This window comes from Gallinula chloropus, assembly GCF_964237585.1.
Source record: "Gallinula chloropus genome assembly, chromosome: 3".
NCBI classification, from domain to species: Eukaryota; Metazoa; Chordata; class Aves; order Gruiformes; family Rallidae; genus Gallinula; species Gallinula chloropus.
In genome coordinates, this window is record NC_140087.1 from 116775914 (window position 1) to 116803821 (window position 27908).

The following is a 27908-nucleotide window of genomic DNA, read 5'->3' on the forward strand; positions in this document are numbered from 1 at the left end:
GAGGAGAATTGGCTCTGCCCTCTTCCAAAACAAGGGCTTGTCCTCTGGGCTGCTTGGTGCTTCGACATGTTGTCTCCATGGCAGTGGTCAGCTGGCAAGCCTGCTGAAAGAGGCTCTATTCATTGATTCGGGTGATCCTGGCCAGCACAGCCGTGCCGGGTGCTGCGTCAGGCGGAGCAGCTGCTGCGGCAGCAGCGAAGAGGCAAAATGGCTCTTGCTCTCCTCTTGGCAGCGATCCTGGGACTTCTTATTGTCAAGGCTGTTTTGTTTCAGCTGAGAAACCCGAGCTCCCCTCCTTGCATCAGGAGCTGGATCCCTTGGTTTGGAGCTGCGTTTCAGTTCGGGAAAGCTCCTCTGGAGTTCATAGAGCAAGCTAGAAGCAAGGTAACAGCTGTGGCGGCGTGCCTGCTTGTGGGTGCATGCTCAGGGTGCCTGTCTGCAAGGGGAAGGGCAAGGCAAAACTTCTACATTAACTTGGCTCCTTTCCTATCATGTTTTATAGCATTTTTAACGTTGCTAAGTTGTGGATCCGATCCAGGCATGATCTCTGCGCTGTGATCATCCTGTTTGGACCCAGCACCTCTGCTGTTTTGCTTTTGCAGTCTGGCTACATGTTGATCTTGGTTTCAGACAATGGGGAAAGCCCTGTGGCAGGCACTGGGACCAGGAAGCTATTTGCATGCCTAAGGTTAGGTGAGATTTCTGAGAACAAGGCAAGCTTGGCAGGCAACTCTTTCCATCCTAAAAAGTTTACCAAAGACAGGTGTGAAGATATACCCCCTGGACGTGCCTTTCTTTCTCTGAGTCTGTCTGATAGAGAGAGCCTAAATGATTAATTGAGATTAGATGATTAATTTCCAGGCAGCTAATACTGACATAAACCCCGTCTCCCCATTTTCACTTGGTGATGGTATCACCTGCTAGTGATGCAATACAGTCAGCTTCATGTGTTCAATACTAAAGGATCTTGCAGCCCACTCCTTGCACAAACTACCTAGAACTGAAACTAGCCTAACACCCTGAAATTTCAAACAAAATGCTCACAAATACTGGATTTTTCAAATTTTCTTGCTCATTTTGAACAATTGAATTTCATGTTTGCAAGTACTCCTTTGCAGCCATGGTTCTTAAACTCGGGGTATTAAATGGAAGCAGGGTTTCAGGTATAATCAGCTGAAACATGAGGTGTAAGAACACCTAAAGCTGTCAGTCTTGTCTTAAAGCATGTTGATTGCATTGTAGAGTAAGGTCACGTGCATGATCTGGAGATTCTTGGCTGCTTTGAGCTTAGCAGGCAGGTTTTAACCTTGCTCTGTCTGTCCTGTATCGCTCATCTGTGCACACCGTGATTTGTTCATTCATCTTAAGGTGGAAAAGCAGGACTGCAAGGAAACTTATTCCAGTCCATTCTCCTGCTGCTTCAGAAACCATGGCATATAGTCCTTGAAATGAACTGATCAAGTCTCACTTAAAACCAACAAGCATAGCATTTCTGTGACTCTTGTGATCCAAGGCTGTGAGACAACCTCCTTGTATTGAAAACATCATTGCCACATCCTGGTGGCGGCCAGATTTCAGCAGCCTGCCAAACTGCCCTTTCCTGTGCAGTCCCTTTTGGGGACAGATGTTTCACCATGACTGAAGCTTCCATTGGTTGCCTTCTTTTCTAGGGAGCTTTTAGTAAAACCTTTTAGATGAATTTTTAAACCGAACCTGGCAGAAGAGCCCTTTTGGGAGGTTCATTCACAGGTTGAATGAGAGAAACTTCTACATACCAAAGAATGTATTGAAGTACAAATGCAAACTTAGGGGTTCTGGGTCTGTTCATTCTGATGTTTGTTTGCCTTTAGGCTACTTTTGGTGTTATGGCAGCTGCCATCCTATCTGAACATGCCAGAAAAACCTGAAGGACTTCATAAATCCCATTTTTTGGGGGGGGACAGAAACTAGAACAAGAAGCATTTTCAGTGGGAGAAAACTCAAAATAAAGCAAATAAAATAAATCTCTTCTATTTCCCCTTTACCCTGTGTTTGCATATAGGACCTTTCATGGAATCATGGAATCAGAGAATCATAGACTAGTTTGGGTTGGAAGGGACCTCAAAGCCCATCTAGTTCCACCCTCCACTAGCACATGGTGCCCAAAGCCCCATCCAACCTGGCCTTGAACCCTGGCAGGGATTCAGGGGCAGCCACAGCTTCTCTGGGCAGCCCGTGCCAGGGCCTCACCACCCTCACAGGGAAGAATTTCTCCCTAACATCTAATCTAAACCTGCCCTGTTTCAGTTTGAAGCCAATCCCTCTTGTCCTATCTTTCCCTTGGACTTTTTTCTTAGTCCAGCAATTGGGCATCCTTCTGAGCTGTGACCCCTTCTGCAGACCCCCTGAGCCCAGAGGGACCTTTCCATCTGTCATCCCTCGGCTGGCTGCATGTCTGCAGCGTGATCATCCTGGCAGTCTCCCTCTCCCTGTGGAGGGCTCCTGTCTTGCTGTCCCCTTCCTCTCCTTAAACACCCTTCCTGTCTCCCTTCCCAGCTCCCACGGGAAAGATGAGCCCTTTCCTGCCTGTTGGAGTAGGCACCACAGCATCTCACAGCCAAAGAAAACAGGTGCTGCTGCCAAAGGGGCCATTAACAGGGGTTGCAAAACACATCTGCAATTCCAAGCTCCTTAATAATTCCAGAACAGGGTGAAGTGTTCTTATACAACCAAGCTGCCCTCATAGAAGTTGGTGCAGAAACAATCTCCAGGCAGTGTGAAACCTCATCAGCTCAGGAGGTTCATTACCTTTGGGGAGACTTCTGCAGTTAGAAAATTCTTCCCCTGGATTAATCCCTCAGCCTGTCAAGGTGACACTCATTTCTCTTTCCTTCTTAAAGAGTTGGCTTAATGTAATCGTCCCTCTTGTGTATATCCCTCGTTCTCAAGTCCTGGAGTAACACACCAAACTTCTGCTGCTTCCAGCCCACACTTGGCTTGAAGGTTTCTGCTCCTCCTCCCACAGAAGATGATGTGGGCTGGAAGAATTGTCTGTTTTTCCTCTTGTGTCATCAGTGGGTCTAAGAAAAGAAAGATCCCCCGCTCTAATGAAATATTTAATCTCTGGTCTAATTGGAGATACCGCCTCTTCCTCCTAAAGCTGCCTGGCTGGGTGATGTGTGTTTGCAGGTGCTCTGGGATGGGCAGGGTGGGCAACTGGAGCTGCCATTCAACAGAAAATACAGGTGGAGCTGCTTGATGAGGGGTTCAAAGGTTGTGGTTCCCCACTTTGCCTGGCAAATGTGATAGGACTTAAGAAAGAATTTCAAATGCTTCTCATCAGTTTGAGAGAACAGGAAAAAGTTCATTAAGCCCATGAAATTGTTCTGCACTGCTGGATCCACACATCACTCTCAGTGTGTCCCTTGTGTGTGGGACATGGTGCCACATCTCGGGATTCAAACTGGTTGCATCTCAGCCTTGTTCTCTGTGTGTGGTTGCATGAGGGATGGCTCGTGGGGTTACATGGCCTCATGCATGAGGCTTGGTGGAGAATGAATGGGCTGGAGAAGGGGACAAGGCTTCTGGTGGAACATTTCTGAAGAGAAGTGTCCACAGGTCAATCCCTAATGTTCTGTGACTCTGGTCCCACAGAGAGAAGACCAATAAGCTGAAGTCCCTGAGGTAGAGAGGGGACATTGAACCTGTGTGTGTGTGCATGCCAAAGGAGAGGGAACCAGCCCAGTGTACCTAGCTCCCAATGTGAGTCTTGGCACAACTGCGGCTGTCTCAGCTGAGAGGCCTTCCTCCTTGCCTGCCTCTGGGAAAAATGGCTGTTTCCCTGATTTCTTTCCCATGGGACTTTGGAGAACATCCTTCTGATGCTTTTATTTCCCTGGAGTGTTACTTTTCGTGTAGGCTCAGGTGTGTCTCATCATGGCACTACTGTTCCAAGTGATGTTCCACAGTCTTTGGAGAAAACAGAGCTGTCACGAGTCAAAGCAGCTTCAGAGGCCCTAAATCCTAACAGTATTTCTGTTTTGCTTTGTCCATGCCTGGACATGTCCTCAGGCACTGTTTCAGACTGCAGTAAATTGGGATGCAGTGCTGGCAGGCAATGCGCACGCTTCGTTGGTACCTGCCCATAACGCAGCGATGGTCAATGCAGAACTGTGTGACTGCTTGTTCCATCAGACAGTTTCATGACATCAGCCTAATTATACCAGGACAGATGAATAGTCTGTTTATCCAGGTGTCTGAAATAGCAGCTGTCAGTGGATGCTCAGTCACAGGGCATAAGGAGCATGCCCAGATGGGAGCATGCTGCCTTCTGCTTTTCCTTCCAAGCTTCTGGCCATCAGCAGTTTAGGAACTTCCTAGGCTGGAATTGGCATCCAGATGATCTGACTAGAATAACCTAATCTCTTTTGTTACCCTGTGTACAATTCTGGCTTCACAGCATCCCATAGCAATGAACACATTCTTGATTTAATCAAGAACCATATGAAGAAAACATTCTGTCTGCTTTTAAACCAGCAAGCTTCTAATAGGTGCCCTAAAGCCTTTACATTATGAGAAACTGGGAATAATTACCTTTTTTTTCACCACTCTGGGATCAGGGATTTAAGTCCACTTTGTCTCTTTTTACTGAAACTTGTGTTCCTGTGTGCTGTCCATCCCTTTGCCTTTTCTAGCTCGCTATATCCTGCCAAGATGGAACAGGCAGAGACACACATTAAGTTGAAGATGTGAGCACAGGATATGTTTAGCTGTTTGCTGCCCTTTCTCCACTCCTTTCCTAGCAAGATGAGAGCTTTAAATTAGTAATTAGCTTTTGTTATTAGGCCTTGGGGTCATTGCAGAATGTGACTCTTCTAGGTCACCTTCTACTGTGGTGTTTCTAGGTGTCCTCATAGCTTAGACTCCCACATGACTCCAGATTATGAGCAAACTTTTAATTCCTTATTCTAAGGAATGAATTAGGAATATGTTTCAGGCCACACATCCTTATGTCTTCCTAAAAGCTGTATTGGGCTTTTCTCCAGTATGTCCTGTTTGATCACTACTAATTCTGGTCTTTCCTAATGCTTGTAAAAGTTTGCCGAGTACTGGGATGACTCTCGGAGGCTTCCCAAGGCCACCTTCAGGAAGCTTTTAGAAAGGCACCACGGCTGCCTCTTTTTCCTCCTGTTCCTGAGGGTGATTTAACAGGTCACTGTAGGCAGTCCTGCAACTTCAGATTTTATTCCCAGTAGAATTTTGAAGCGATATATTTATTGCTGATTTACCTGGGACTTGTTTAAGTCTGTTCTACTTCATGCTTCCTTTCCTTCTTTGAGCACCTGGGGAGAATACAGGAATGTGGTCAGGGCCTGTAGGGATGCAACTAGGAAGGCTAAAGCCCTCTTGGAAATGAAGCTGGCAAGGGACATAAAGGATAATAAAAAGGGTTTTTTTAGATACATGAATAGTAAGAGGATGACCAGGGATAATGTAGGTCCCTTGCTAAATAAGGGGTGTCCTGGTAATGGGGGATGCTGAGAAGGTGGAGATACTGAATGCTGCCTTTGCTTTGGTCTTCACTTCGGAGGCCCCCCCGGGACCCACAGACACTGGATGAAAGTAGGAGTGTTTGGGAAATGAAGAATTTCCCTCTGGTTGAGGTAGGGGAGGTCCAGGAGTGGCTCAAAGGGATTAATGCACACAAATCCATGGGCCCAGATGGGTTACATCCACGTGTGCTGAGGGAGCTGGCGGAGGTGATTGCTGAGCCGGTCCCTGGAGGACAGGAGAAGTGCCTGAAGACTGGAGGATAGCCAATGTCACTCCAGTCTTTAAAAAGGGCAAGAAGGAGGAACCTAGTAACTATAGGCCAGTCAGCCTCACCTCTGTCCCCAGAAAGGTAATGGAACAGCTTGTTCTGGATGCCATCTCCAAGGAATTGGAAGAGGGGCTGGCCCTTAATCATCTTTGTAGCCCTTCTTTGGACTCTTTCAGGAGATCCCTGTCCATTTTATACCAAGGAGCCCAGAACTGGACACAATACTCCAGGTGGGGCCTGACCAGGGCAGAGTAGAGGAGGAGGATCACCTCCTTTGACCTGCTGGCCACACTCCTCCTGATGCACCCCAGGATCCCATTGGCTCTCTTAGCCACCAGGGCACACTGCTGGCTCATAGCCAACCTGTCATCAACCAGGACCCCCAGGTCCTTCTCCACCCATTGGATATTAGGAAAAATTTCTTCACTGAAAGATTGGTGAAGCATTGGAACAGACTGCTCAAGGAGTGGTGAAGTTGCCTCCCTGGAGGTATTTAGAAAACGGGTAGATGAGGCACTTTAGGAGATGGCTTAGTGGTTCGGTGGTGTAGGGCTAATGGCTGGACTTTATGATCTTGAATGTCTTTCCCAACCTTGATGATTCTCTGTATGGTTTGAACTGTATTGTAATTCAAATATAAAATATTAATCTCGGGGAAGGAATCTCATCTCCTCTGCAAGAGGTCGGGGAGGCCTCTGTGATGTTCCCTTTCTGGTCTGTAAGTCTACAATTTTTGGTCTAATTCATGTTCATCTTTGGGTGCTTCAGAGCCACAGTGTGCAGAGAGCAGGAAGGACCAGTTGCCCCCAACCTCTCAGCTCCTGTCTGTCGTGTTAGTAATTCCATAACATGAAATCTTTCTTTGTTCCAGCATGGGCCTGTGTTCACAGTACTCGCTCTGGGAAAGCGCTTTACTTTTGTGACTGAGGAAGAAGGAGCTGAAGCATTTTTTCAGTCTAAAGACTTAAATTTTGAACAGGCAGTACAACAAGCTGTCCAGAATACAGGTAAATGAGACCTAGCTCTATTTTAATGTAGATCAAATCTGGTTACCCCGGAACATTAAATCCCAATCCAAAGCCTGTTGTTGGCTTTTCATCATGCCTTAAATGCTTCTCTTGCCCCATGACCATGCTACGAAATGAAAGAGAAATGGAATTCCTGCCTGTGGACCCTGCACTGTCCATCTGCTGAGTGATTTAGATCCAGTCTCAAGGGATCAAAGGTTTCTGAACCAGGGATGGTTATTGCTTTTATCATCAAACAACCTGAGTTTGAGACCAGGGTCTTGTCTGCAGCTACACACTCCAACTATGTTCCACAGGTTTGGAGCGAGAGCATGTTGTCCTATCACTTAATTTGAAAATTGGCTTGAGGCAATAATTAGTTATTACCCTGTGATACAACAGTCATTGGAAAGGGATGAGGTATCTATCCTGTTCCCAGTAGCATGCTCCATCAGCTCATATGCTCAAATCCACGTGGAATTGCACCGACAGGAATTACTTTGAGCAGTCTGGCAATTTTGGACTGTGATATGAGACACAGATTGGCAGAGAGATTAAATCCCAGAATCACACAATCCCCGTGGCTGGAAGGCACTGCTAGTCTATGCCTCTGCTCAAGAGCACCACCAGCAAATTGCCCAGACCTGAGTTTTGAGTATCTTCAAGGATGGAGACTCCACAGCCTCTTTGGGCAGACTGTTCCAGAGTTTAACCATCCTCACAATAAAAACTTCACTGTCTCAGTGCAACTTCCTGTCCTCCCATTTGTGCCCATGGCCTCCTTGCCAGAAGAGCCTGGTCCCATCTTCTTTACTCCCACCACCAGACATTTACTCACACTGATCAGTTCTCCCCCAAATCCTTCTCCTCTCCAGGCTGAACACTCCCAGCTCTCTCCACTTCTCCTGGTATCACTGAGAGGATGCACTATAGCACGAAGACCCAAACTGTTTTTTCTTGAATTAATCTATTTTTCCTTTCAGTCAGTTCTGTGCACTTCTCTGTGTGTCCACATCGAAGCTGGGGGGAAACCTCTTCATTGTTGAGTCTGGCACTGAAGCTTCGTAGGGCAGGAAGATGTTACGCAGACTGGCAGAAGCAAAGGGTTCACCAAAAGCTTTACAGGGTGAGAAGAAAACTTCCTGGGAATTTCCCTCTAGGAAAATGAGGGTTAAGGCATTTAAATCAGAGACATGAGTTAGGTGTAAACATTTGCAGTCTATCTTTCATTGAACATCTTCATTTACTTTCCAAAATGTTTCTGTTTCTTTTTGTGTTTAGTTTCCATCCCTGCAGAAGCATTTTATCAGAACCATGGCAACCTCTACAGCATGATGAAGGGAAAAATGGGTCCTTCTAACCTGCACATGTTCACTGGCACTTTGTGTAAGGAACTACATGAGCACATGGCACACCTGGGCACAGAGGGCTCAGGGGACCTCAATGACCTTGTAAGGTAAGGGATTTTTGCAGCACATCTCTAACACATGGATTAGAGCAGAGTGTTACTGTAGAGCAGGTGGAGTTCAGGCTCACAAGGCTCTGAGAATCTGTGTCAGAATCCTCATCACTGCTTTAGTTTCAGGTGGCTCACAGAGTGGACAAGGTTTCATCTCAAGGTGTTTCTCCCAGCTAGGAGAAACATCTGAAATACCTATTTGGAAGAAAAAAGGAAACACTGCATTTTCCAACAAAACCTGTTTCCCAGAAGATGGGACAAAAGCTTCACATGTTTATAAAGAATGGTCAAAATTCTTGGTCTTCAGCAGGAGGAAAACTTTTCCTGGGTGTTTTGGACCAAGCCTTGCCTAAAACTTAAATAAGACTTCTGCAACTGATTGTGCTGCCAGAAATTCATCCTTTTATTAAAAAAAAAAAAATCCCTTTATGGACTGTTTCATGTGACATCTATAGAGCTTTTAACTCCTCCTCCTTCCTGATCACCCCTCTGTCTGACCTGTCCATCAGGACTACTGTTGCCTTTGCCTTCAACCTATTTCTAAGACTCACATCTAGGCTGTCTCTTGCTGACATTCCCTGCAAAGTGCATCTAAAATAAAGCCAAAACACTGAGCACTTGTCATTACTGTAATATGATTACCAGGGGGAAACGGTGGGGAAAAGGGGCTTGAAACCTCCATTGGTCTCAGTAATGGGGGGCAAACTCCCACATCCCATGGTCTTGAGATCTTGACCATCTCACAGACCATGAGATCAAAGTCACATCTGCTTCTCGTCATAGGCTAGATGATAAACTACAGAATCCATAAGAGACATCAGCAGTAAATCTCTGCTGAGTGTGATCTGTTCTTACAGTTTTGCCAAACAAGGCAGGGTAAAAGAACTGGAATACAGTGTCCTGCCTAATTCTAGAGCTGCCTCAAAATTAAATCCATAAAGCCAGCAGGTGGCTCCCTCTTCCTTGTGATCTGAAAAGCAAGGCAGCGAAAGAGCTATTGCTTGAAATACTTGGCAGTAGCTGGAAACCAGCAAAAAGTGTGTAAGGGTTTCTCGAAGCTGAAGAAGTGGCCTGGGAAAGGAGCTCGGAGTTTGCAGGATACCAGAGGAGCGAACAGGGAAGGAGTGAGACAAAAAGAAAACAAAAAATCAGTGTTTGGTCCAGCAAAACTGCAGGCAAAGTAAGGATTTCTTAGGGTGTCTGGCTGCAGAAGGGTTTGTGGAAAGCCTGGAAGGTCCATGTGGGTTAACCTGAAATAAGAGAGGTGATTAATGGGGAGACCTCAGCTCCCAGAGCCTTTCTGCCACTCAGGTGACCAAACACTAACTGGTGAGGTTCAGCCACAAGCAGAGGACTAGCCTGAGGTCTGTGTGTCTCCCAGCTTCTGCTTAAAATCTGGGATAAGGGTGTGAGTGAGGTAGGAGCCTTTTGCAGCCCTTCCAGACTGGTGTGGTGCTTGTGTCCCACACTTGTAATGCTGGCAATTCAACACAGTGTGTCCTGACCTAAACCTGCTGCAACAGCTGTGGCCTGTACCTCATGGGGATCTTGTCCTTGCAGGCATGTCATGTACCCAGCGGTGGTGAACACTTTGTTTGGGAAAGGCTTCTTCATGATCAGTCAGAGTGAAATCAAGGAGTTTGAAGAACACTTTCAGAAGTTTGATGAGCACTTTGAATACGCTTCTCAGATACCCGAGTGCTTCCTGAGGTAACGGGGCAGGGATGATGCACGTGGTACATCCATCACAGGCATTTTGCTTGCTGGGAGAGACATTTTCCATGGAGGATGATCCACTGTCCTTGGGTCAGGCAGGCTTTCAACTAGGTGCTTCAAATGAGTTCTGACCTCTTCGCATGCATTTTCCTGGTGTAAAGCAGAATTAACCTTGCTCAGGTGGGCAGGGTCCAGCCCAGACCTGTCAGGGAGCAGTAGAACTGTGCAAAGAGCCTAAATGTGATCACAATGCTGAGCATGTCCCTAACAAGTTATTCATCCCTCTGCTCTTTCCCACACCTCAGCTGTTCTCCCAGGTTACACAGCTGCACTGTCACAGAGTTGACTTTGCATAGAGGCAACCAAACCCAGAAGAGAACTGAGGATGCTCTAAAAATGTGGCCTTTATTTTCTTATCAGGGGAATAATTCTTGAAAAGATTGACCTAAGCAATCTGCCCAAAGCCAAACCCATAGTGGAACAACCAAGAAAATCTATGAGTCTTGTAGTCACAGGTTCTGGCTGCAAGATGAGGTCTGGCCAAAGTGAAGGTCTCAGATGTGTTGTTCCTCACATCAGTCAACACTACTGTCAGTCAGACTGATGCTTGACTATTCATCAACTCACTGCTGCCCAAGGGCTTCTGGAGAGAAATCAAGGAGTAGTCATAGAAAAGGAAATGTTGGTTTGTGCTGTCTCAGTTAAGTACTTCTTGTTTGCTGCTTTTCTTTACAGGAACTGGTCTAAATCCAAAAACTGGCTTCTAAAATTATTTGAGAAAGTAGTGTTGGATGCTGAAAGGACCAACCCTTCAGAGACCACATCCAAGGTAAACATCCGAGACTATGAAATAAGATGACATGTTGTATATTCTGACAAGCAATGGAGGGCAGGAATTATTTCAGTGCTGGAAGAAACAAGCCAAATAAGTCAGCTTTGATAGCTGTACCTTAATTGTCCAGTATAGCTATCACCTACATATAGAACAGACACATAATTTTATGTCTTACTCCTCAATTTAGTTTATTTTCTACAATTCTGTGAATTGACATCTTCCTCTGGGGAATTTTAAGCCCGGTGTTCAGAGCTATGACCCATCACCAGCCTCTGGTATCACAGTGAGCAGTTGAAAGAGGTGAGAGAAAGACATCTTCAGTTGTTTCTCTGAGGGTATCGTGCTGTGAAATTTCAAAACCTTACACATACTATTTTTAAACCCTGGTGTAGAGTGAGTAGATCCTCCAGCAGCCAGACTAGTAGAAAATAGCAGATTACTGGATTGGAAGCCAAGTACCCTAAATATTGATTGTGTCAAAGCTATGATAAGTTGTCCCCCTGGTTATTCTCCTTAGCTATGGCAGGAATTCTGTCTATATGGCTGACAAACGCAAGGGCAGACTGGCCTGGGAATTTTGATCTAACAAATGATTATAGAACGGATCATTAAACAAACTAGGTTTTATTTAGAGTCTAAAATCTTTACATACCATGATTTCTTTCGTAAAATAAATAAAGAAAGAGAGGGCTGGAGAGGGAATGGTAGGAGGTAAGAAGGTAGAGGAACTGGATATCTTAGATTGGATGGGAATTTGGAAAAAAGGAGCCATCATTTTTATTCAAGGTCAGACTTTTCCCCTCTCCAAAGTGGACAGGAAGCTTTGTTTGAATGAGTGGTTGTCCTGTATTTAAGGAAATACTATAAACAAAAGCTGATCCTAAAGCATGACACAGTTGCTATAGTTTCAAAGAATATCGAGCCATTGAAGTCACTGGTTAGGTCACTAACAGAGCACCTGAAACAAGGGAGTTTGCTGATATATCAGACCAACTCTTCACAACAACCACCTTTTTGGCAGGAACAGAGAGAATGTCTTTTTCATGTCCATTCATTCAACTTGTTCAGTCCCATTTTCAGGTTTTAAAGTAGAAAAGTAGAGCAGGAATTAAAAAAGAAGAGAGATTTCTTTTTTCTTTTTCCCCACACACAGTCAAGAGTGGGGAGTGAGGCAACTGAATCCCCTAAAATCTTTAGGAACATGGAGGGCAGCGCATGTATTCAGTAGGAATGCACGTGGTGCATCCTATGATCGAGTGCCTCTTTCATCTCTACTTTGTGACTGCAAAATAACCCATAACAAACATTACTTCTCTCTGGGAAACTAGTCTTATGTTATATCCTTGAATTCTAGTGTGCCCTACCCTAGACTAGATTTAATATATTTTTGGAAATGCACATTACTGTGTTTTATTTATAACAGACACTGATGCAACATCTCCTGGATAACCTGCAAGGAAAACATCTAGCTCCTAAATATGGTCTCCTAATGCTCTGGGCTTCCCAAGCAAACGCTGTCCCTGTAAGTACACCAGAAACACCTTCTGTCTGTCCTCTTCAAAAGCTGGTATTTGGGAAGCGAGGGCTTTGAACCAGAGGTCACGCATGCTACATGGAGTCCAAAGAAAGGATTATCACGCCCACATGCATCACTGCAAATACACCCAGGCTGCAATGTCACAGCAGTGACAACAGGAAAAGCTCTTCTTGTATTTTTCCTAAATCATGATGTCCCCTATCATAACATTTTGGGAACATATGCCTCATAGCTATTATGATCACAGCCTTTAGCTGTGAGGAGCATTTAACTCTTATTTTAAACCACCGTGGCTGTACTGTAGTAGAGACTCTTTTAAATAGCTTGGTGCTACCAATCGTGAGGAATACCAAAAGCATCATAGAGAGTAACTTCTGTGTGGAAATCCTTCAGTGAATTTGGCTCTTTTGCTTTGGGGGATCTGCTGTACCAATGCGAGTGCTGCTTCGGGAGGAGAGAAGCAACGGTTTGATTCTAGGGCCTCTTAAGTTCTGTCTGTGTTAGAAACGGATTTGACAGATTAATGCTACAGATAGATGTATGCTAATAAGCCCAATATATGTAGCACAGCTGAGGATGACCAAAGACATTTACAGGAATTTCTCAGATGAAGAGTCCGTAGCAGCAAAAACATCCTTTATTTACCATGACTACTAAGCTCTTCCCAGCACAGTTATGTCTGTTACAGATGTGGGTTAGAAAAAAAATGATAGCCAGTTATTTTTATACGTTCTCCTCATGGGTATATCTATGGGGTTTGTAGATTAGATATTACTCCAATTTACCCTAAAGGCTTTTCATCCGTTTCCGTGAGGTTTCTGTGGATTCCCATGTCGGTATAAGTGAGAGGCATAGCTTTGCTGTCTGTTATCAGGATAACTGACATTCCTTCCACAGCACTATCATTACTTACTTCTGTAATATTCAGCTGTAAATAGACACACAGATATTTCATTGTTTCTCAGAATAGTCACAACTGCTGTTGTGGTGAGTGGAATGATGAAAACAGGCCTTTCACCTTCCAAGGGGTTTTTTAACAAGCACATTAAACCTTTGTATCAGAAACAGTTCAGTTATCCCTCCTGGATGAAGCCACGGTGTCTGAGTGCCACACAAGAAAACTAAGCTACCACATTTGTTTTGCAGAAGGAGGGCTGCATCCACATGGGGCAATTTGGGAAATAACAGTAAGAGTTCTCATCCCTCACCAGCACAGATGGCCTGCAACCAGATTCACACGCAGCCTGCATCTCCCGCTGGCTCAGCAAAAGGAGAGAGACTCCTGGCAGCGCTGCGAGTCCTTCTGGTTTCATCCCACTTTAAGAGGATTTTCTCCTTTCCTAAATTTCTTGATTTTCAACTTCATTGCATAATCAGTTAGCAAATCGTTTCTAAAGGGGATACACTACTGCTTGCATTGCTGTTAATTAAAACTTTTCCTGCCCATTTCAGTGTGACTCACTGTGACAATGGCCTGCAAATTATTTAACCTCATCTCTACTATTATTAGTAGGAATTTACTATTAATTTTTCTTCCATTCACACAGCTAAATCTAACTACACACAATGATTTAGTAATTCATTTTAACACCTAGTTATTTGAAATTAAAGAAAGGATTCTGTGTTTCAACACTGAAAGCCAAAGCCCTACAGTGTTCACTGAAGATAACTACACAAACCTAATCTCTCAGGATATGAGCCTTAGATCTGGATTTACCCTGGAAGCCCAACTGTGCATCCCAACTTCAACCTGCACATCCAAAAAACATACCAATGTTTTCACCTGCCTCTGATTTGCTACAAAGACACTGTAATTCTCTTCCATATTTGTGAGTTAAAATACTTTCATCTCTCTCTAGATTGCATTTTGGACCCTTGCTTTCATACTCTCTTATCCTTCCACTTACAAGAAAATCATGGAAGACCTGGCTTCTGTGTTTGGCAAAGCAGGTAATAAATCCAATCGCGTCCTTCTGGAACCTAGAAGTGATTTACTCTGCGCTGGGCCAGCACATGGCACACTTGGGTCAATGGCTGGGATTAATGGATATTGCTGCTATGTTATCTGTGCTGATAACACAGAGTCCAGCTTTGAGCTCTTTACTCAGCTTATGCTCAAGACATGTTTTCATGTAAATACACCTTTGATGTTAGCAAAAGAAGGTACAGAAAGAACCCTACGTATCTGTCTCTTCATTCCACACCTATCATTTAGACCTAGATTTGTATTAACCACTCTTGTGCCTTTTTCATGCTTCTGTGATAGGATCTGATGAGCTCTTTCATTTCAGCTGCTTTTCATGGTGAGGTGTTCACCAGCATTACAGCTATCCTGTGGAAAAGCAGGCTAGGAGCTGTTCTCTTTTCCCTCATCTGAGGCCAGGTAGTCCAGCATGATTCATCCCCACATGACTCATCTCCCTCAAAAAGAGAGTCACCTACTGGGACCAGTCACTCACATCTGCAGTGCCCTGAACAATGCTTAGGCTTCCATGGAAGGCTCTTAGTTGACATAGGTCAAAACAACATTAAGAAACATGTCAACAATTAATCAGTAAGCATAATCACAGAACGGTGCTTTTAAGTCTTTCTCATGGCTGGTCTTAACACAGCTCAACTTTGACTCCCTGTCTTGGTGCCTAAAGTCCCTGAGATTCCCATACAGTGTCCTGCCAAAGTCCTGAAACAGTCTAGGGACTCTTTGTTCCCAGGATGGCCTTTGTTTGGCCTGTTCTGGAGAATGCCATATCTACTGCTACCTTAGAATTATCAAATTATCTTCAATGGCTTTTCTTAAATTGTACCGATTTTGGTCCATTTATTTACTTTGAAACAGAAAGAAAATTTCTGGATCTAAACAAGGTCTTGAAGTCTTGAGGTACTCTATCAGAAGGTCTACAGCAAGACATGTCTGCATGTATCAAAACAAGTGGGAAATGGCTTACTTACACCGTGTCTTCCTTCTCATGCCACAACAGGTAAAGATAATATAGAAGTCACTGAAGAGCACCTTAAGGAGCTCCATTTTGTTAAATGGTGCACTTTGGAAGCCATACGGCTGAGGTCTCCAGGTGCAATCACCAAGAAAGTAGTGAAACCAATAAAAATCCAGGTGGGTTTCTTTTCTCCTTTTATTTTTCTTTTTCTCCCCAAACAGGATCCTGTATGATTTGCCTGGGAAACGGCTTCCCAATATATCTAGAAAGAATTGTGGAGGTATTTCACATATATCTCAGATACAGAGATATCTCACATGTAACTTCTGTTTAAACAGATTTATTCATCGTCATTATTTTAATCATCACAAATTGAAGAGTGGTTTTGCTTCTTTCACTCATGGTCTTTCCTTCTGTTTTGAATTGAATTTAAATTGAATTGAGCTGGATGTACTGTGCTGGTGGTAGGTGAAATGTCAGATACAACAAATACAATAAAAAGCACCACGATTTAGTAACTGATGAAACTCTGAGGTTTTTTCCCTATGTGCCATTTAGAGGGAAAGTGCCAGCATTCAGGAGTCTAACAAACAAATGTTTGGGAGAAAACAACTCTCTCCCAAGGAATTAACACTCATGGTCATTTAAGAAATTACTAAAGTCCTGCAAAGGTTCATTGCCACAAAAGTCTTTCTGTGAATTTCTTTGTGTTTTGAAGGAAGTGCTTAAGAAAGGAGTTAGAAAAAAATATCAGTTCACATGGTAACATCAAGAGAAAATGCAGGAATAATGTTTCTATTACTTCTATACCTGAAAAAACAAATGGGAACAAAAATAGTCTGTCCACATTCTCCACTGTTTAGGTCTTCCTTATGGAAATAAAGCAAATAGCAAGAAGCTTCAGACATGTCATATGCCCACCGTGGCCTCACCACCCTCATTTGTCCTCTGTTAGGACCTTCTGCTGATGGAAGAGAAGTACTAAGGAGGGGCTGTTTTGTGAGTTGAACCCATGATTTTCTCTATTCTTACAGTTTTTTCTCCTTTTCAGAATTTCACCGTCCCTGCAGGTGACATGCTGATGTTGTCACCATATTGGTTGCACAGGAATCCAAAATATTTTCCTGACCCAGAAATGTTCAAACCTGTAAGTTGTCACTCTTAGCATGGGTATTTTGCTGTGTTTTCTTCACTTACTTCCCAACAAAAGCACATGGACAAATTGTCTTAAAGTTGCATATTCCCCATTGTTTGGAGGGTGTGCACGAAAAGGAGGAGCCTGTAGGAATAAGAAAGACTTTAAAGTTCAGTTATATATCCCAAATAATACGGTACTACTTTCTATCACTTTGATCTCAATGTCCACCATGGAGAGGCCCCACTGATTTGGCTGTTGAACCCAACTCCAAGAACTCTCCTCTCACTGGCATCTGTCTGGATAGCTCATCCCCATGTATTTACCCAGGCTCACTGGTCTTTCCAGTCAGATGATTTCTGGTAGGTATTAGCTCTGCTAATTCAGTAGCTCTTCTAGAGTTTCTTCATTATTATTCCACCCCAGGTGGCTGTGTGGGCAGGCTTGTAACTGCTCTTTTTAGCACCACCCGCTATAGAATGGTTTGTCTTTTTTATAGAAATTAATTCCTATTGCAAGAAGTAATTTGAACCAAACTTCCCCTTTAGCAAGCTCTTCACTAATTTGAAATCCCTCATAACAGTTCCTGCCTGTTTGAAACCCTAAGCAGGAACCTTCATGCAGCAGCTTATTTCTTTAGTAACTTTACTCCTAAAAAGCCAGATAGCCTTTTTTTTTTTTTAGAAACTCACCTTTTTTCCACGAGGAATAGGTGAGTGCCCCTTGGACATTGTCATTCCAGATGGTGTCTTCTTGCTACATCACTGCAGAGATTTTTCTTTTCTTCCTTTTACTGTATTTTGCTGCTAACATGGTTCCTCTTCAGAAAACTCTGAACAGCCTCAGCTGAAAAAATCCAAAAGAAACAAACACAAGATTGCATCTTCAGAGGAGTTTGCCACTGTAAAGTTCACAGGGTGTTACTTGAAGGCCTTGGTTTCTGGAGACTGGTATGAAGTTTGTCATCCAAACTCAAGAGATTTACTTCTGTTAGTGTCACCAACCCAAACTTTAGCCCATACTGCCTTGTTCCTTGTGTTGCTCCTTCTCTCTTAAAGCAGCTCAGGATGGAGGAGCCCTTTGGGTACAGACAGGCCAGTTTTGTTGAGAAGACCATTTTCTCACATGCTGGCTTGCACCTGGGAATAAGGCTCTTCTGCAGACCTTGCCTTCCTCTTGTGTGACAGCTGACAGACCTTGCACTTAGAATTGCTTTGTGTGCAAGGTGTGTGTGAGCTGTTGTGTGCCATGGTACCATTTCATGGCTGAGGGAACGTTTGAACATTTGCTTTCACCATACATAGATTTAAAAGGAGAAGGTCGTGGGTTTACAGGCATTTTCACAGCTTGAGACACAGGATTTAGAAACATGGGGAGGCATAAGAAGAATGCCTGAGGGTTGACTTTAAAAACCCCTCCAGCACTTTAAGGTCCTTATGTATGTTTCAGGTGGGACCCTCATTTTTTTCCCCAAAGCAGTGCTGACTTTTGAATCCAGACCCCAACACTAACAGGTTGAATGCAAAAGAAAAAAAGATTAAAAATGGCATTAATACAACTTTGTATTGAGGATTAGCTGTCCAAGGTCATTTTTAGCTTGGAGAAATAAAGTTAAGCTTTATTTATATAAGGCTGATTTGGAAAAAAAAAAAATTCTTCCCACAGGATCGTTGGAAAGAGGCAAATTTAGAGAAGAATGCTTTCTTGGACAGCTTTGTGGCATTCGGAGGAGGGAAGCATCAGTGTCCAGGAAGGTCAGTGAAACAGCTGGGGTTTATTTATTCCCAAACCCTGCAGAGAACAACTCTCTTGAACTGGGCTCCTCTTACACTTGGAGATAAAGTGTTTCCATTGCTTTGCTCTTTGTCAGTCCCCTAATGTTCACTATTATCTGGACCTCATTTAAACTGGTTTGAAAGTGGTTTCAGTCCTGGGAGGGACAGGTTAAGTCATGATGTAAAAGCAGAATCAGAGATTAGTGTGTGAAGGGTTATCCCCCAGGGAGGTCAGCCTAACTGCTGCTGCTGCTACATCTTTTCACCAAGGGAGAATTGTTCCACTTGCAAACACCAGTTTACAAACACAGGCAGTTGGGTTACCATAAACCAGTTCTAAACTAACCTAGAGAACACTCCTCTGGTCTGAGGCTCTCTTTCCATCCTCTGTGGTGCCACTGACACCTTTGCTAACCCTCAAATGTCTGAACTGGCTCCTCTCTGTTTGCATCTCCTCTCTGCATTAAGGCCCCCGCAATTGTATGGTGGCTTGAATTGCAAATCCTGTCTCTGTTCACTCCTCCAGCAATGCCAGCCTCAATGCTTCCTGCATTCCTTCTGCTGTTTTCTCCGCTGTCCCTCTTCCTGGAACAAGTCCCAGGGAGCCAGCTGCTCCTTGTTTCTGTGTTCAAACATCTCTATGCTCAATTCTCTGCCTTCAAAACCTGGTCTCTTCTAGGAAGTAAAATAACGGAGAATCCATAAAACCGGTCAGTTTAACTCCAGAGTCCCATGTGGAGCAAGAGATCTGAAGGGTGTTGCAGGGGATCTGTGTTCTTGAGCCTGCATTCTATGGCAGACTGGACCTGAGTGTCAGATAAACCTGGTGAGAGCATTACGGACATACACAAACCAAAGAAAGCTGCATTCACCATTTAGGCTTGCCAGAGAGAAGTTCTCACTCAGTGCTGTGCCTCCATGGCTTGTACCATATTCCTGAGCTAAATATGAGCACAACCTCGTTCCCTGCAAGGGCAACAGTAGAATTCACAAGAGGCATCCCCAGGTACAGGACAAGCTGCAGAACAGTGCTTCTGAAAGCTGCTTGTTTATATATACCAACCTATTTCTTTGTTAGGGATGTTCTCTGGACTCTGATAATATTTTTAAAATAAGTTGGTGGTTAGAAAGAGGATTATAACATTTCTACTTAGGGAATGGATGGAGAATCCTTTTCTCACTGACAGAAGGAAAGTCCTTTTTGGCAGTCTACCTGGTACACACAGCTTTGCCCTTTTCAGGATTAATTCTAAAACAATAACGTGGTGGTCTCAGAAAAAAGGGAATTAAATCAAGATCCCAGGTTGCAGATTTCCTTGGTACAGCTGAATGGAACTGATATTTCAAGTTTGAGATGTGTTTTCATTTAATTCAGTACTGGGATTTGTAAATTCAATGTATTAAACCTTTCATTTCTCCCTTGCAAAAGTTCATCATGAAATTAAAAAATAATTTAATCGAACTGAAAACTAGAAAATAACTAACCTGACAAATATTCTAGCAAGCTGACATGGGAAGATCTCCCACATGCCATCTTTTTTACCTAAGGGGAAAATTTGGTGGTGGCAAAGCTATTGGTGTCTAACCAGGTGACTTAACGCCTGTGTGACTGTGCTTATCTTGCACGGCTCCATCTGCTGTCTCCTACCTTATGCTGACATTGCAAACCCTTCAGCACAATGACCAGTGTCATTCTTAGACTTCATTTACCCCAGGACCTCAACCCACAGCTGGGCTCCTGGGCTGCAGCACACCACCAATATGGAGCAGCGCACTGGGTAAGGGTGGCAAGATTTCAGAAAGCACATCTTTTTCAGACCCCCTTGTCCCTAAATAAAATGAGAAGGCATCAGTGACTCAGAATCTTTACAGGAAAACTGCTCTAGGACTCAGTCATTGAACATGAAGGACAGATGGGAACTAAGGGGCATTTAGCTGCAAGAAAGTGCAATGTGTCGTGGGAGAGAGGGACCCACTGTGACTCTGCAGCCCTGCCTTTCACTCCTGCACTGTCCCCTTGCCCACATGCATGGCTTACAGCATCCTTGTGCCTCAGCATCTCTGTCTGCAGAGCAGAGTCACAGCAGCAGCCTGTTTGGAAAAGCACTCTGAGCTTTCAGCAAGTGCTGCAGTCTGGTATTGGTTATATCTGCTCGGACAGACTGCAGATGAACCCCACTGCAGGTAAGGAGGTGTCACAACTAGTCAGCCCACCTCCAGCTGGGCTTGTGTTTGAAGGACAGCCCTCTCTATAGGCAGTGCTCCCATTCTCAGGGCCATCTAGAAGCATTTTTGGCATTTTCCCCCACTTGCTGTGCCAAACCAGTGAGGATGGCTGTGAGGCAGGACCTCAAGCACCAGGGGTGCAGGGCCACACCGTGCAAACAGTGCAGTGACTGTGAGGAGCCCACCTTTGCATGGTCTTTGTGCTACCAAGTCCTGCCTGACCTGAGCTAATTTCCACTCTGCACTCACTGTGTTCCCCCTGAGCTCAAGGTCACCAAAAGCTCCCTATCTCAAGGTAATTCCCATGTGAAATCACAGGGTTAATTTGGGTCTGAAGCTATGCCAAAACAAACAAGCATCCTCCCCACTGTGGATCACAGGGTGGCTCAGATCTGGATGGCTCTGCAGGAGTTAGCTTAGGTCTCCTGGGGCTTATTAGCTTCCTCTTGACACCTGCCAGGCCAAATCCCAGCTGACGCCATGCGCAGTCATGTGGCTTTCTCCCCAGTCAATCTCCCCATAGCTGCTTCAGCCAGTTTTCCAGCATCTCTCAGGTGATAGAAAATAAACTGTGCAGGAGAGCAAGGCAGTGTTACTGGTTTAACTAGGTATTTAAGACTTCTGTCTAAATTCTGCAGGTGAGTAATCCTGTGACCTGGCATAGGTGCATGTTGGTGCCCAAATGCAGGAAGCTCCTGTACATATCAGCATTAAAAAATAATAGCCCAGAAGCGTCCACCTGCAGTTATCTGAAATCTTCTCCAGACTGACTAAGACAAACCTTTCCAAGAGTGTTACAGGGAAGAAAAAAATCATGCCCTTGGGTCCCTGACTGCATTCTAATGCTGACGCATTAAATAATAACTCCCGCTGTCACAGCTCCTCTGATGTCATCAGGCTCCCAGCTGTATTATATAACTTTATATAGCACAATTAGTCATATAGCCTTTTCTATATTTGACTGTCTTCTCACTCCTATGAAGTTATTTCAAGTCAGCAAGCGTTAGAAGAACATAAATGTTTACCAAGTGGAAAAAAACCCATAATGATAAGGGGCTGGTTTAAAATAGGGTGTCAGAGGGATACTGTCAGTCTAAAGTTTTACTGGAAAGAAGGGCAGCCACTATCTTCATGTTCTTTGCCATGTAATGAAGCTGAACAAAGCCACAGCAGATTTTTCTACTGAGGGCAAGTTTTCATACAGAACTAAAGCATTGGAATGTAAGATGTGTCAGAGAGACCCTGTTCCTTATCTGATGATAACACACATGTGATGGTGCTCATCACAATCTGGAGAAGAGGAGGCTGAGGGGAGACCTTATCCCCACCTACAGCTACCTGAAGGGAGGTTGTAGAGAGGTGGGCGATGGTCTCTTCAGCCAAGTAACAAGAGATGGGACAAGGGGAAATGGCACAAAGCTGGGCCAGGGCAGGGTCACGTTAGATATTAGAAAAAAAAAATTACTGAAAGAGTTGTCAGGGCCTGGAACAGGCTGCCCAGAGAGGGGGTTGAGTCACCTTCCCTGGATGTGTTTAAAAAAAGGGTAGATGAAGTACTAAGGGATATGGTTTAGCTTAGGATGGGAATGGTAGGACTTGATGATCTTAAAGGTCTTTTCCAACCTTGTGATTCTGGGATGGTCGGGCTGGGTGGCCAACAATTTTCCTCCCTTTTCTTGCAGGTGGTTTGCTATCATGGAAATCCAGTTGTTTGTTGTGCTGTTCCTATACAGATATGAATTTGTGCTTTTGGACGCAGTACCAAAGGAGGTAAAAGATCCAGGCATTTAGATAGCATTCCATGTCTTTACATCCTTCATGCATCAGGCTCAGCTGAACAGCTATGCCTAACTGTACTTATGTATAATGAAGCAAAATTTGGAGAGAAGTGTTAATGAAACATGCACTGAAGAACTTGATTTTCATTTCAACTCAGAAAACCCAGAGTAACAACCCCAGCAATGGTAGTGGGGCTGTGTTGGGAAACACCTACAGGAGTATTTTGTCTTGTTGTTGCCTAAATGTTACAAGAGGTTTTATAATTGTTTTCTGCCACTTGCAAGAGCAAAGAATAGAGGGCTGGATTAATGCTTTAAAGATCCGAAATCAGACAGAGCGCTTGCAGAGCTCTGCCAGTGCTCAGTGGTGGAAGAGAAATGATTAGGGTAAGAGTGGAGGAGCAGCCATGGCTCAGAAAGGTTTTACTGATAAAGCAGCCTAGTGCACTTTCCACTCTCAGCAGTAATTTCCTTCTCCCTTTGCACTGTGTCCTTCCCACCTCCCCAAAATCATTGTGCCTTACCAACAGGGACTGCTGAGAAATCAGCATGTCGGCCTGTCACAACCTAAGCGTGACAGACATGCCCTATGGCTAAACTGCCAAGGAGAAGAGGGGGAAGTTCAGAGCGGCACGGGCTTTGTATCATTGCTGGAAGTTGGCAGCTGGGAGAACTTTAATTCCTTTGTTCCCCCTGAAGAACGTGAGATGTTGATCATGAGTAGCTGTAGAAAGCCCACCCTGAACTGGGAGGAAGGGTGCCTCTTCCTGATGGTGTTTTGCCATGACAGCTCTCACTGGAGTTGATTGTAACTCGGGGCTGCACCCACAGGCAATTATGCTGGTGAAGACATTCAAACCCTTTAGTTTCTTAAGATCTCATATGTCATCCTTGGTCAGAGTGAGTGGAATACAAAGCAGTCATGAAGGCCCTACTGAACGGCTTCAGCAAAGCCAAGAAATACTCTGGTATTGGGTCTAGGCTTTTTAAGACCAAAACCTCCAAGAATATGTCTATGTCCTTATATGAAGGTGCAGTGACAATTCTATTAACTGAACTAATTTAAATGTTTCTACTGATTTTCTTGGTTTTTGCAGAGCCCTTCACACCTGGTGGGGACACAGCAGCCCATGGCACCATTCCGGGTCCAGTATAGATGCCGGGAATGAAAGCTGCCCAGCACTAACTCGCCTGCCTTTGCCAGCTGCCCCTGGAGGGATGCACTGCTGAGCTGCTTCCTTATCCTGCATCTTCAGATAGGTTCTATGCCTTAACAGTTCTTCATTTCCACTTTGAATCCTGTACATACTCTCTGTGCTGTGGTATGCCACACTGGTATAGTTGCATCTCAGCTCCTCACCTGATTGCCAACCTCCTAGCATTTAAACATCAGCCTCTCCAGCTGCACCAATAATTTCTGGGCCAAATTATCCACAGATTTTGTAAATAACTGATACACTAAGCTCACTGACCAGACATTCAGGAGAAGAAGATGCTACATGTGGAAATCCTGCATGGAACTTACACTAGAACCAATGGAAAAGCAGGTCCCTCATGCCAGGTCACTGCTTCCTGCAGGTCCCTATGAACCAAGGACAAAGTGGTGCCTCCGTGCTAAAAATCAGATTGGTAACTCCATCCACCAGCTCCCTGGTGCTGGTGTGCACAAAGTACACAGGACAGTCCTGAGCAGAGAGCCCTGGATCAAATCCACAGCCATAATAAACTAGCAGGACTGATGAATCATCACTGCCTGTGTAGGTAGGTGAAGATCTGGCCTGCTCTGCCTGCAGTCAGTGCCAATTTCTTTTTTTTTTTTGCAAATAAAATGCATTTGTAATGGAAAAAATGCAAGCATGGGAAATGCTGAGGTCTTGTTCCACTGGAGCACTTAAAATTTCTACTGAGCTTTATTTGCTCTGCAGGATCCAGAATTGGTCCTTGCATGAATATGCAGTGAAAGTTTTGATCATGATGTTTGGCTTCTGATGAAAAGTGATTGCAAAAAAGCTACTGCTTTTCATTAGCCTGCTTGTCTTAATATCTAGAGTATTTTTGCTTTCCCTTTAACGTCACTCACTCAGTGAACAAATCACACAAACCTAAAAATATGTAATCCTGTAAAGAATACCTAGTAAAAGTTGTTCAAAGAAGCTGTCAAATAAGTTTGAATACCAACACTTCAACTGCTGTCAGCTTTCATATACGGTAATAGCTGGCATGTATTTTTAGTCTTTTAAGTGAAGATTATTCATAATTCTAAAAGTATTTGCAAAAATACCCCAAATGGACTTTCAACAACAGTAAAAACTACAGGAATAACATCCACAGGAAAATAAGACATTGTATCATTCATTAAATGGTTGGCTTACCTCAGTTATGGATAGAGCAATTTATCAAACTTCAGTGATTTATATGGCTGGAAAATGATTCATCCAACTTCTAATTTAGCTGGTAATAGTTAACTTTGCAAGAGTTGCACTCTTAACTGCTATTTCAGGATCCCTTCCATAACTGAAAACGATTCCCTTGGTTTTCACGGATGGTCATTACCCAAAAGTATATATTTTGATTTTAAAAGTTAGGAATGTCCACAATATCTGTTCAAGGATCTTGTTTTGTGAAGATTTTTTTTTATCCCTAATGTGCATTTCTTTTTACTTTTCTGTTTAATTAATTTTGGGTTATTTTGTTGGGTTTTTGGAGGTTTTTATGTTCGTGTATGTGTGTGTGGTTTTATTTTGGTTGTGGGGTTTTTTTTAATCCCAAGAGATAAAGCAAAATCCTGTAATGCCAAATTTGACATTAAAAAGGTCCCTAAAAGGAAGTATCACCTGAAGGTCAGCATCATTTTGGTTAGGCTGAATGAAAGGCACCTGATGCTAACTGTGAATATACTATAGTATCATGCATGTGGCTTCTGATCTGCCCTATAAACAAGCACAGTTCTGGTGTGGTTTCTGCCTATTGCCAAGCTTTCCAGACTTGGTGTAATCTTGTGGACTGTGTTAGGGTATGAGATATACATCATGTTCCCCCCCATACACAGAGGAGAAGAGGAACAAAAGCATCTGGGATCTGTGAGCAGCATCCTGCCCAACACCTGCCTGTGCCTGGGGCTGACACCCGACAGTGGGAACAGCTCTCACTTTTTGGGGTGAGGGGGCCATACTGCCTGCAGGTAGGGGACACACTGGGAGATATGGGTGAGGAGCAGCTTGTGGTTGCACAAAGGGTCCTTAGGGGATGTTTAGGGGAGGAAAGCAGGGAAAGAGAGGGATCAAGGGGTTAGTTGCATGTAAACAAGCCCTGTGCCTGTTCTGTGCAGTCTGTCCTGCCTTCTTACCCTGTGTTTTCAAGTATTTTCCTGGGTGATCTGTCTTGTGTGTGCACATGTGAGTATGGGGGTGTGAGTGCAGCAACTGGAGTGTGACCACAGGTGCCAGCAGCTGGAAGAGGCATGGGTGTGCGTATTGTGTGAGTACATTAGGTCACTGTGGGAATGCTACAGACACACCAGCTGGTGAGTAGGTCACGTGTGTGTGTGTCTCATGGAGGAGCTGGCTGCCAGAGGGACCAGGGGGTTCAGGCCTGCTATCAGAGAGCCCGTGGGGCCTGGGGGTCGCCTGAAACCCATTTGTATGTGTGTGTGTGTGTTTCTCTGGGCTGGAGGCAGCTGGGAAGAGCCAGGACCAGCTACAGGAGGGATCCACATTGTACATGTGTGTTTTCACAAGTATTTCACACTCCCAAACCTTCACCCTGCTTTGCCACAGAGGGGAGCAGGATGAGGCCGTTGGTGCTGCTTTGTGTGAGCACTGAGTGTTTCTGTCTGTTGTGAACAGTGAGGAAATCAGTGCATACACAAGTTGTACCTGTGCCTGCTGGGAATCCGTGCTCAGCCTCTGCTGTGGGCTGGATGAAGGGGCATGGGGCTGCAGCATCCTCACCTCTGTTGGGCTTCCAGATTTAGCAGCTCCCTAGCAGGTTATAATCACTCACAAAAATATTCATCCTGAAAGGCTGGACATCTTTTTATTAAAGTGTAGGGTTTGGGCAGGAAAGAATTACCTGTTCTTGACAGAGGGATGCCAAAAAAGCAGGTGAAGAAAAGTGGGCTTGACTCTGAGATCCTGTGGCTGCGTGACCGCCCTGTAGTGGATGACAGCTCCATGCACTTGCCACACTTTCCTAGGTAGAAAAAAACCCAAGGGAAGTGGATTATTAAAACAATGTGGTGGTCAAGTGATAGGGCTGAATGGGGTGTCCTACCTGGAAACAATTAAGAAGCTTCTAGGGTGAGGAAAGACAGCATTTTCCCAGTGAGACAGGGCTAAATGGGTATTAAAAGGTCATCACAATACCCTACTCCAGACAGGATTAACAGTACCTAAATTATTCTTCTTCAGGTGTTTGTCCAGTTTGCTCTTAAATACAGCAGTACTGAATTTCCATGGGGCATTTGTCCTCTTACCTGGTTCTCCCTACTGCTAGAAAGCTTTTCTACCTATCAGGAAGAGTCAGTGAGGTTTTTATTCCTGCTGCCACTGCAAGGGTAAAACCTCCTCTCCAGAAGCAGGAGATTTTTAACCCCAGACCCCCCAAATACTCTGACCTATCTTTGTATTTCCACCTTCTGGATGAAGTATGGATGTTAAAGGGAATGCAGTGGGATAGCCCTCAGAGAACATCTCAGAAAAGGCAATTGTTCCTCCTCCACACGTGCCATAAACCAGACCTAGCTAAGCAAAACCCCTGGTTTGGGCTGGCCAGGGCTGGATGTTGGTACTCATTTATAGTGCTATTGGTAACTCCCATGTCTAAGCCAGTGAAACAAGTGGTAGGAGTCTTCTTAATGAGAGAGAGGAAAACTACAGTTAGGAGAAATGAGCAATAAAGTCTTTTAAATCAAATTCCCTTTAATAATTCTTGGACTTTGTTGTATATTAAGAGTTTTAGGAAAAAAAAAAAAACAACCAACAAACTATCACAATGCAGCCAAACTTTTCTTTGCTCCTTCTGAGGAAAGTAGAAATGCTTTCCCTGAAATCACAAATCTCCAGTGGAAATACAAAGTTCGACAGAAAACTCATCAAAACCTTTTGAGGTAAAATTGTTGACCTGCTGCAAGTCAATCTTCTCCAATCAGCAGGGTGAAAAGATAACCTGTGCGACCAGCAGCCACCTCCCAGAATAATCACAACTTCTTTCATGCCTTCCCTCTAATGAGCCTCAGTGAAGGCCCCTCTCATCTGCACTTAGCAGTCAAGTATTTCAAGTGGTCTCTTTCTTTGCGCTGGTAACGGCATTCGGTATCTTTTCTGTGCCACTGATTGTCACAGAAACCAGAAGTTTAGGCTTAGCACGTATACCTCCTGAAAATAGCTATCTGGGGATGGAAAGATAGGGCTGCAGCCATACAGAGGTGAGCTAAAAATAATGACTTCCTCTGAAAAGAAATTAAATCTAAGGCCCTGGTGCTGCGCTGTGCTGTGCCTAAGCACTGTGCCAAGCAAAACTGGACTTAAGCGTGTGTTTTGCTTTAAGCAAACACTTATCATGGATTTGCAGGCTAAGAATGGAGCTTAATTTAAGCACATGCTTAAGTGCTTTGCTGAACCAGGGTCTGAATGGCTCACTTGCTAACCTGCTGGGCTCACTCGCTAACCTGCTGCGTGCAGCACGTCTTGGCATCTGCGTTGGC

General features: G+C 44.3%; 1 protein-coding gene across 1 annotated transcript; it reads left to right on the forward strand.

Annotated features, from left to right (window-relative positions):
• Positions 1-207: 207 nt before the first annotated feature.
• On the forward strand, positions 208-23373 carry CYP39A1 (cytochrome P450 family 39 subfamily A member 1; the record flags this gene model as incomplete). The annotated part of the gene is made up of 12 exons (XM_084262105.1): positions 208-384; positions 6672-6807; positions 8089-8263; positions 9827-9976; positions 10718-10811; positions 12241-12339; positions 14214-14304; positions 15333-15466; positions 16342-16437; positions 18091-18179; positions 22109-22196; positions 23302-23373. The coding sequence occupies 12 exons, from the start codon at positions 208-210 to the stop codon at positions 23371-23373; spliced, it is 1401 nt and encodes a 466-aa protein (XP_084118231.1).
• Positions 23374-27908: the final 4535 nt, after the last annotated feature.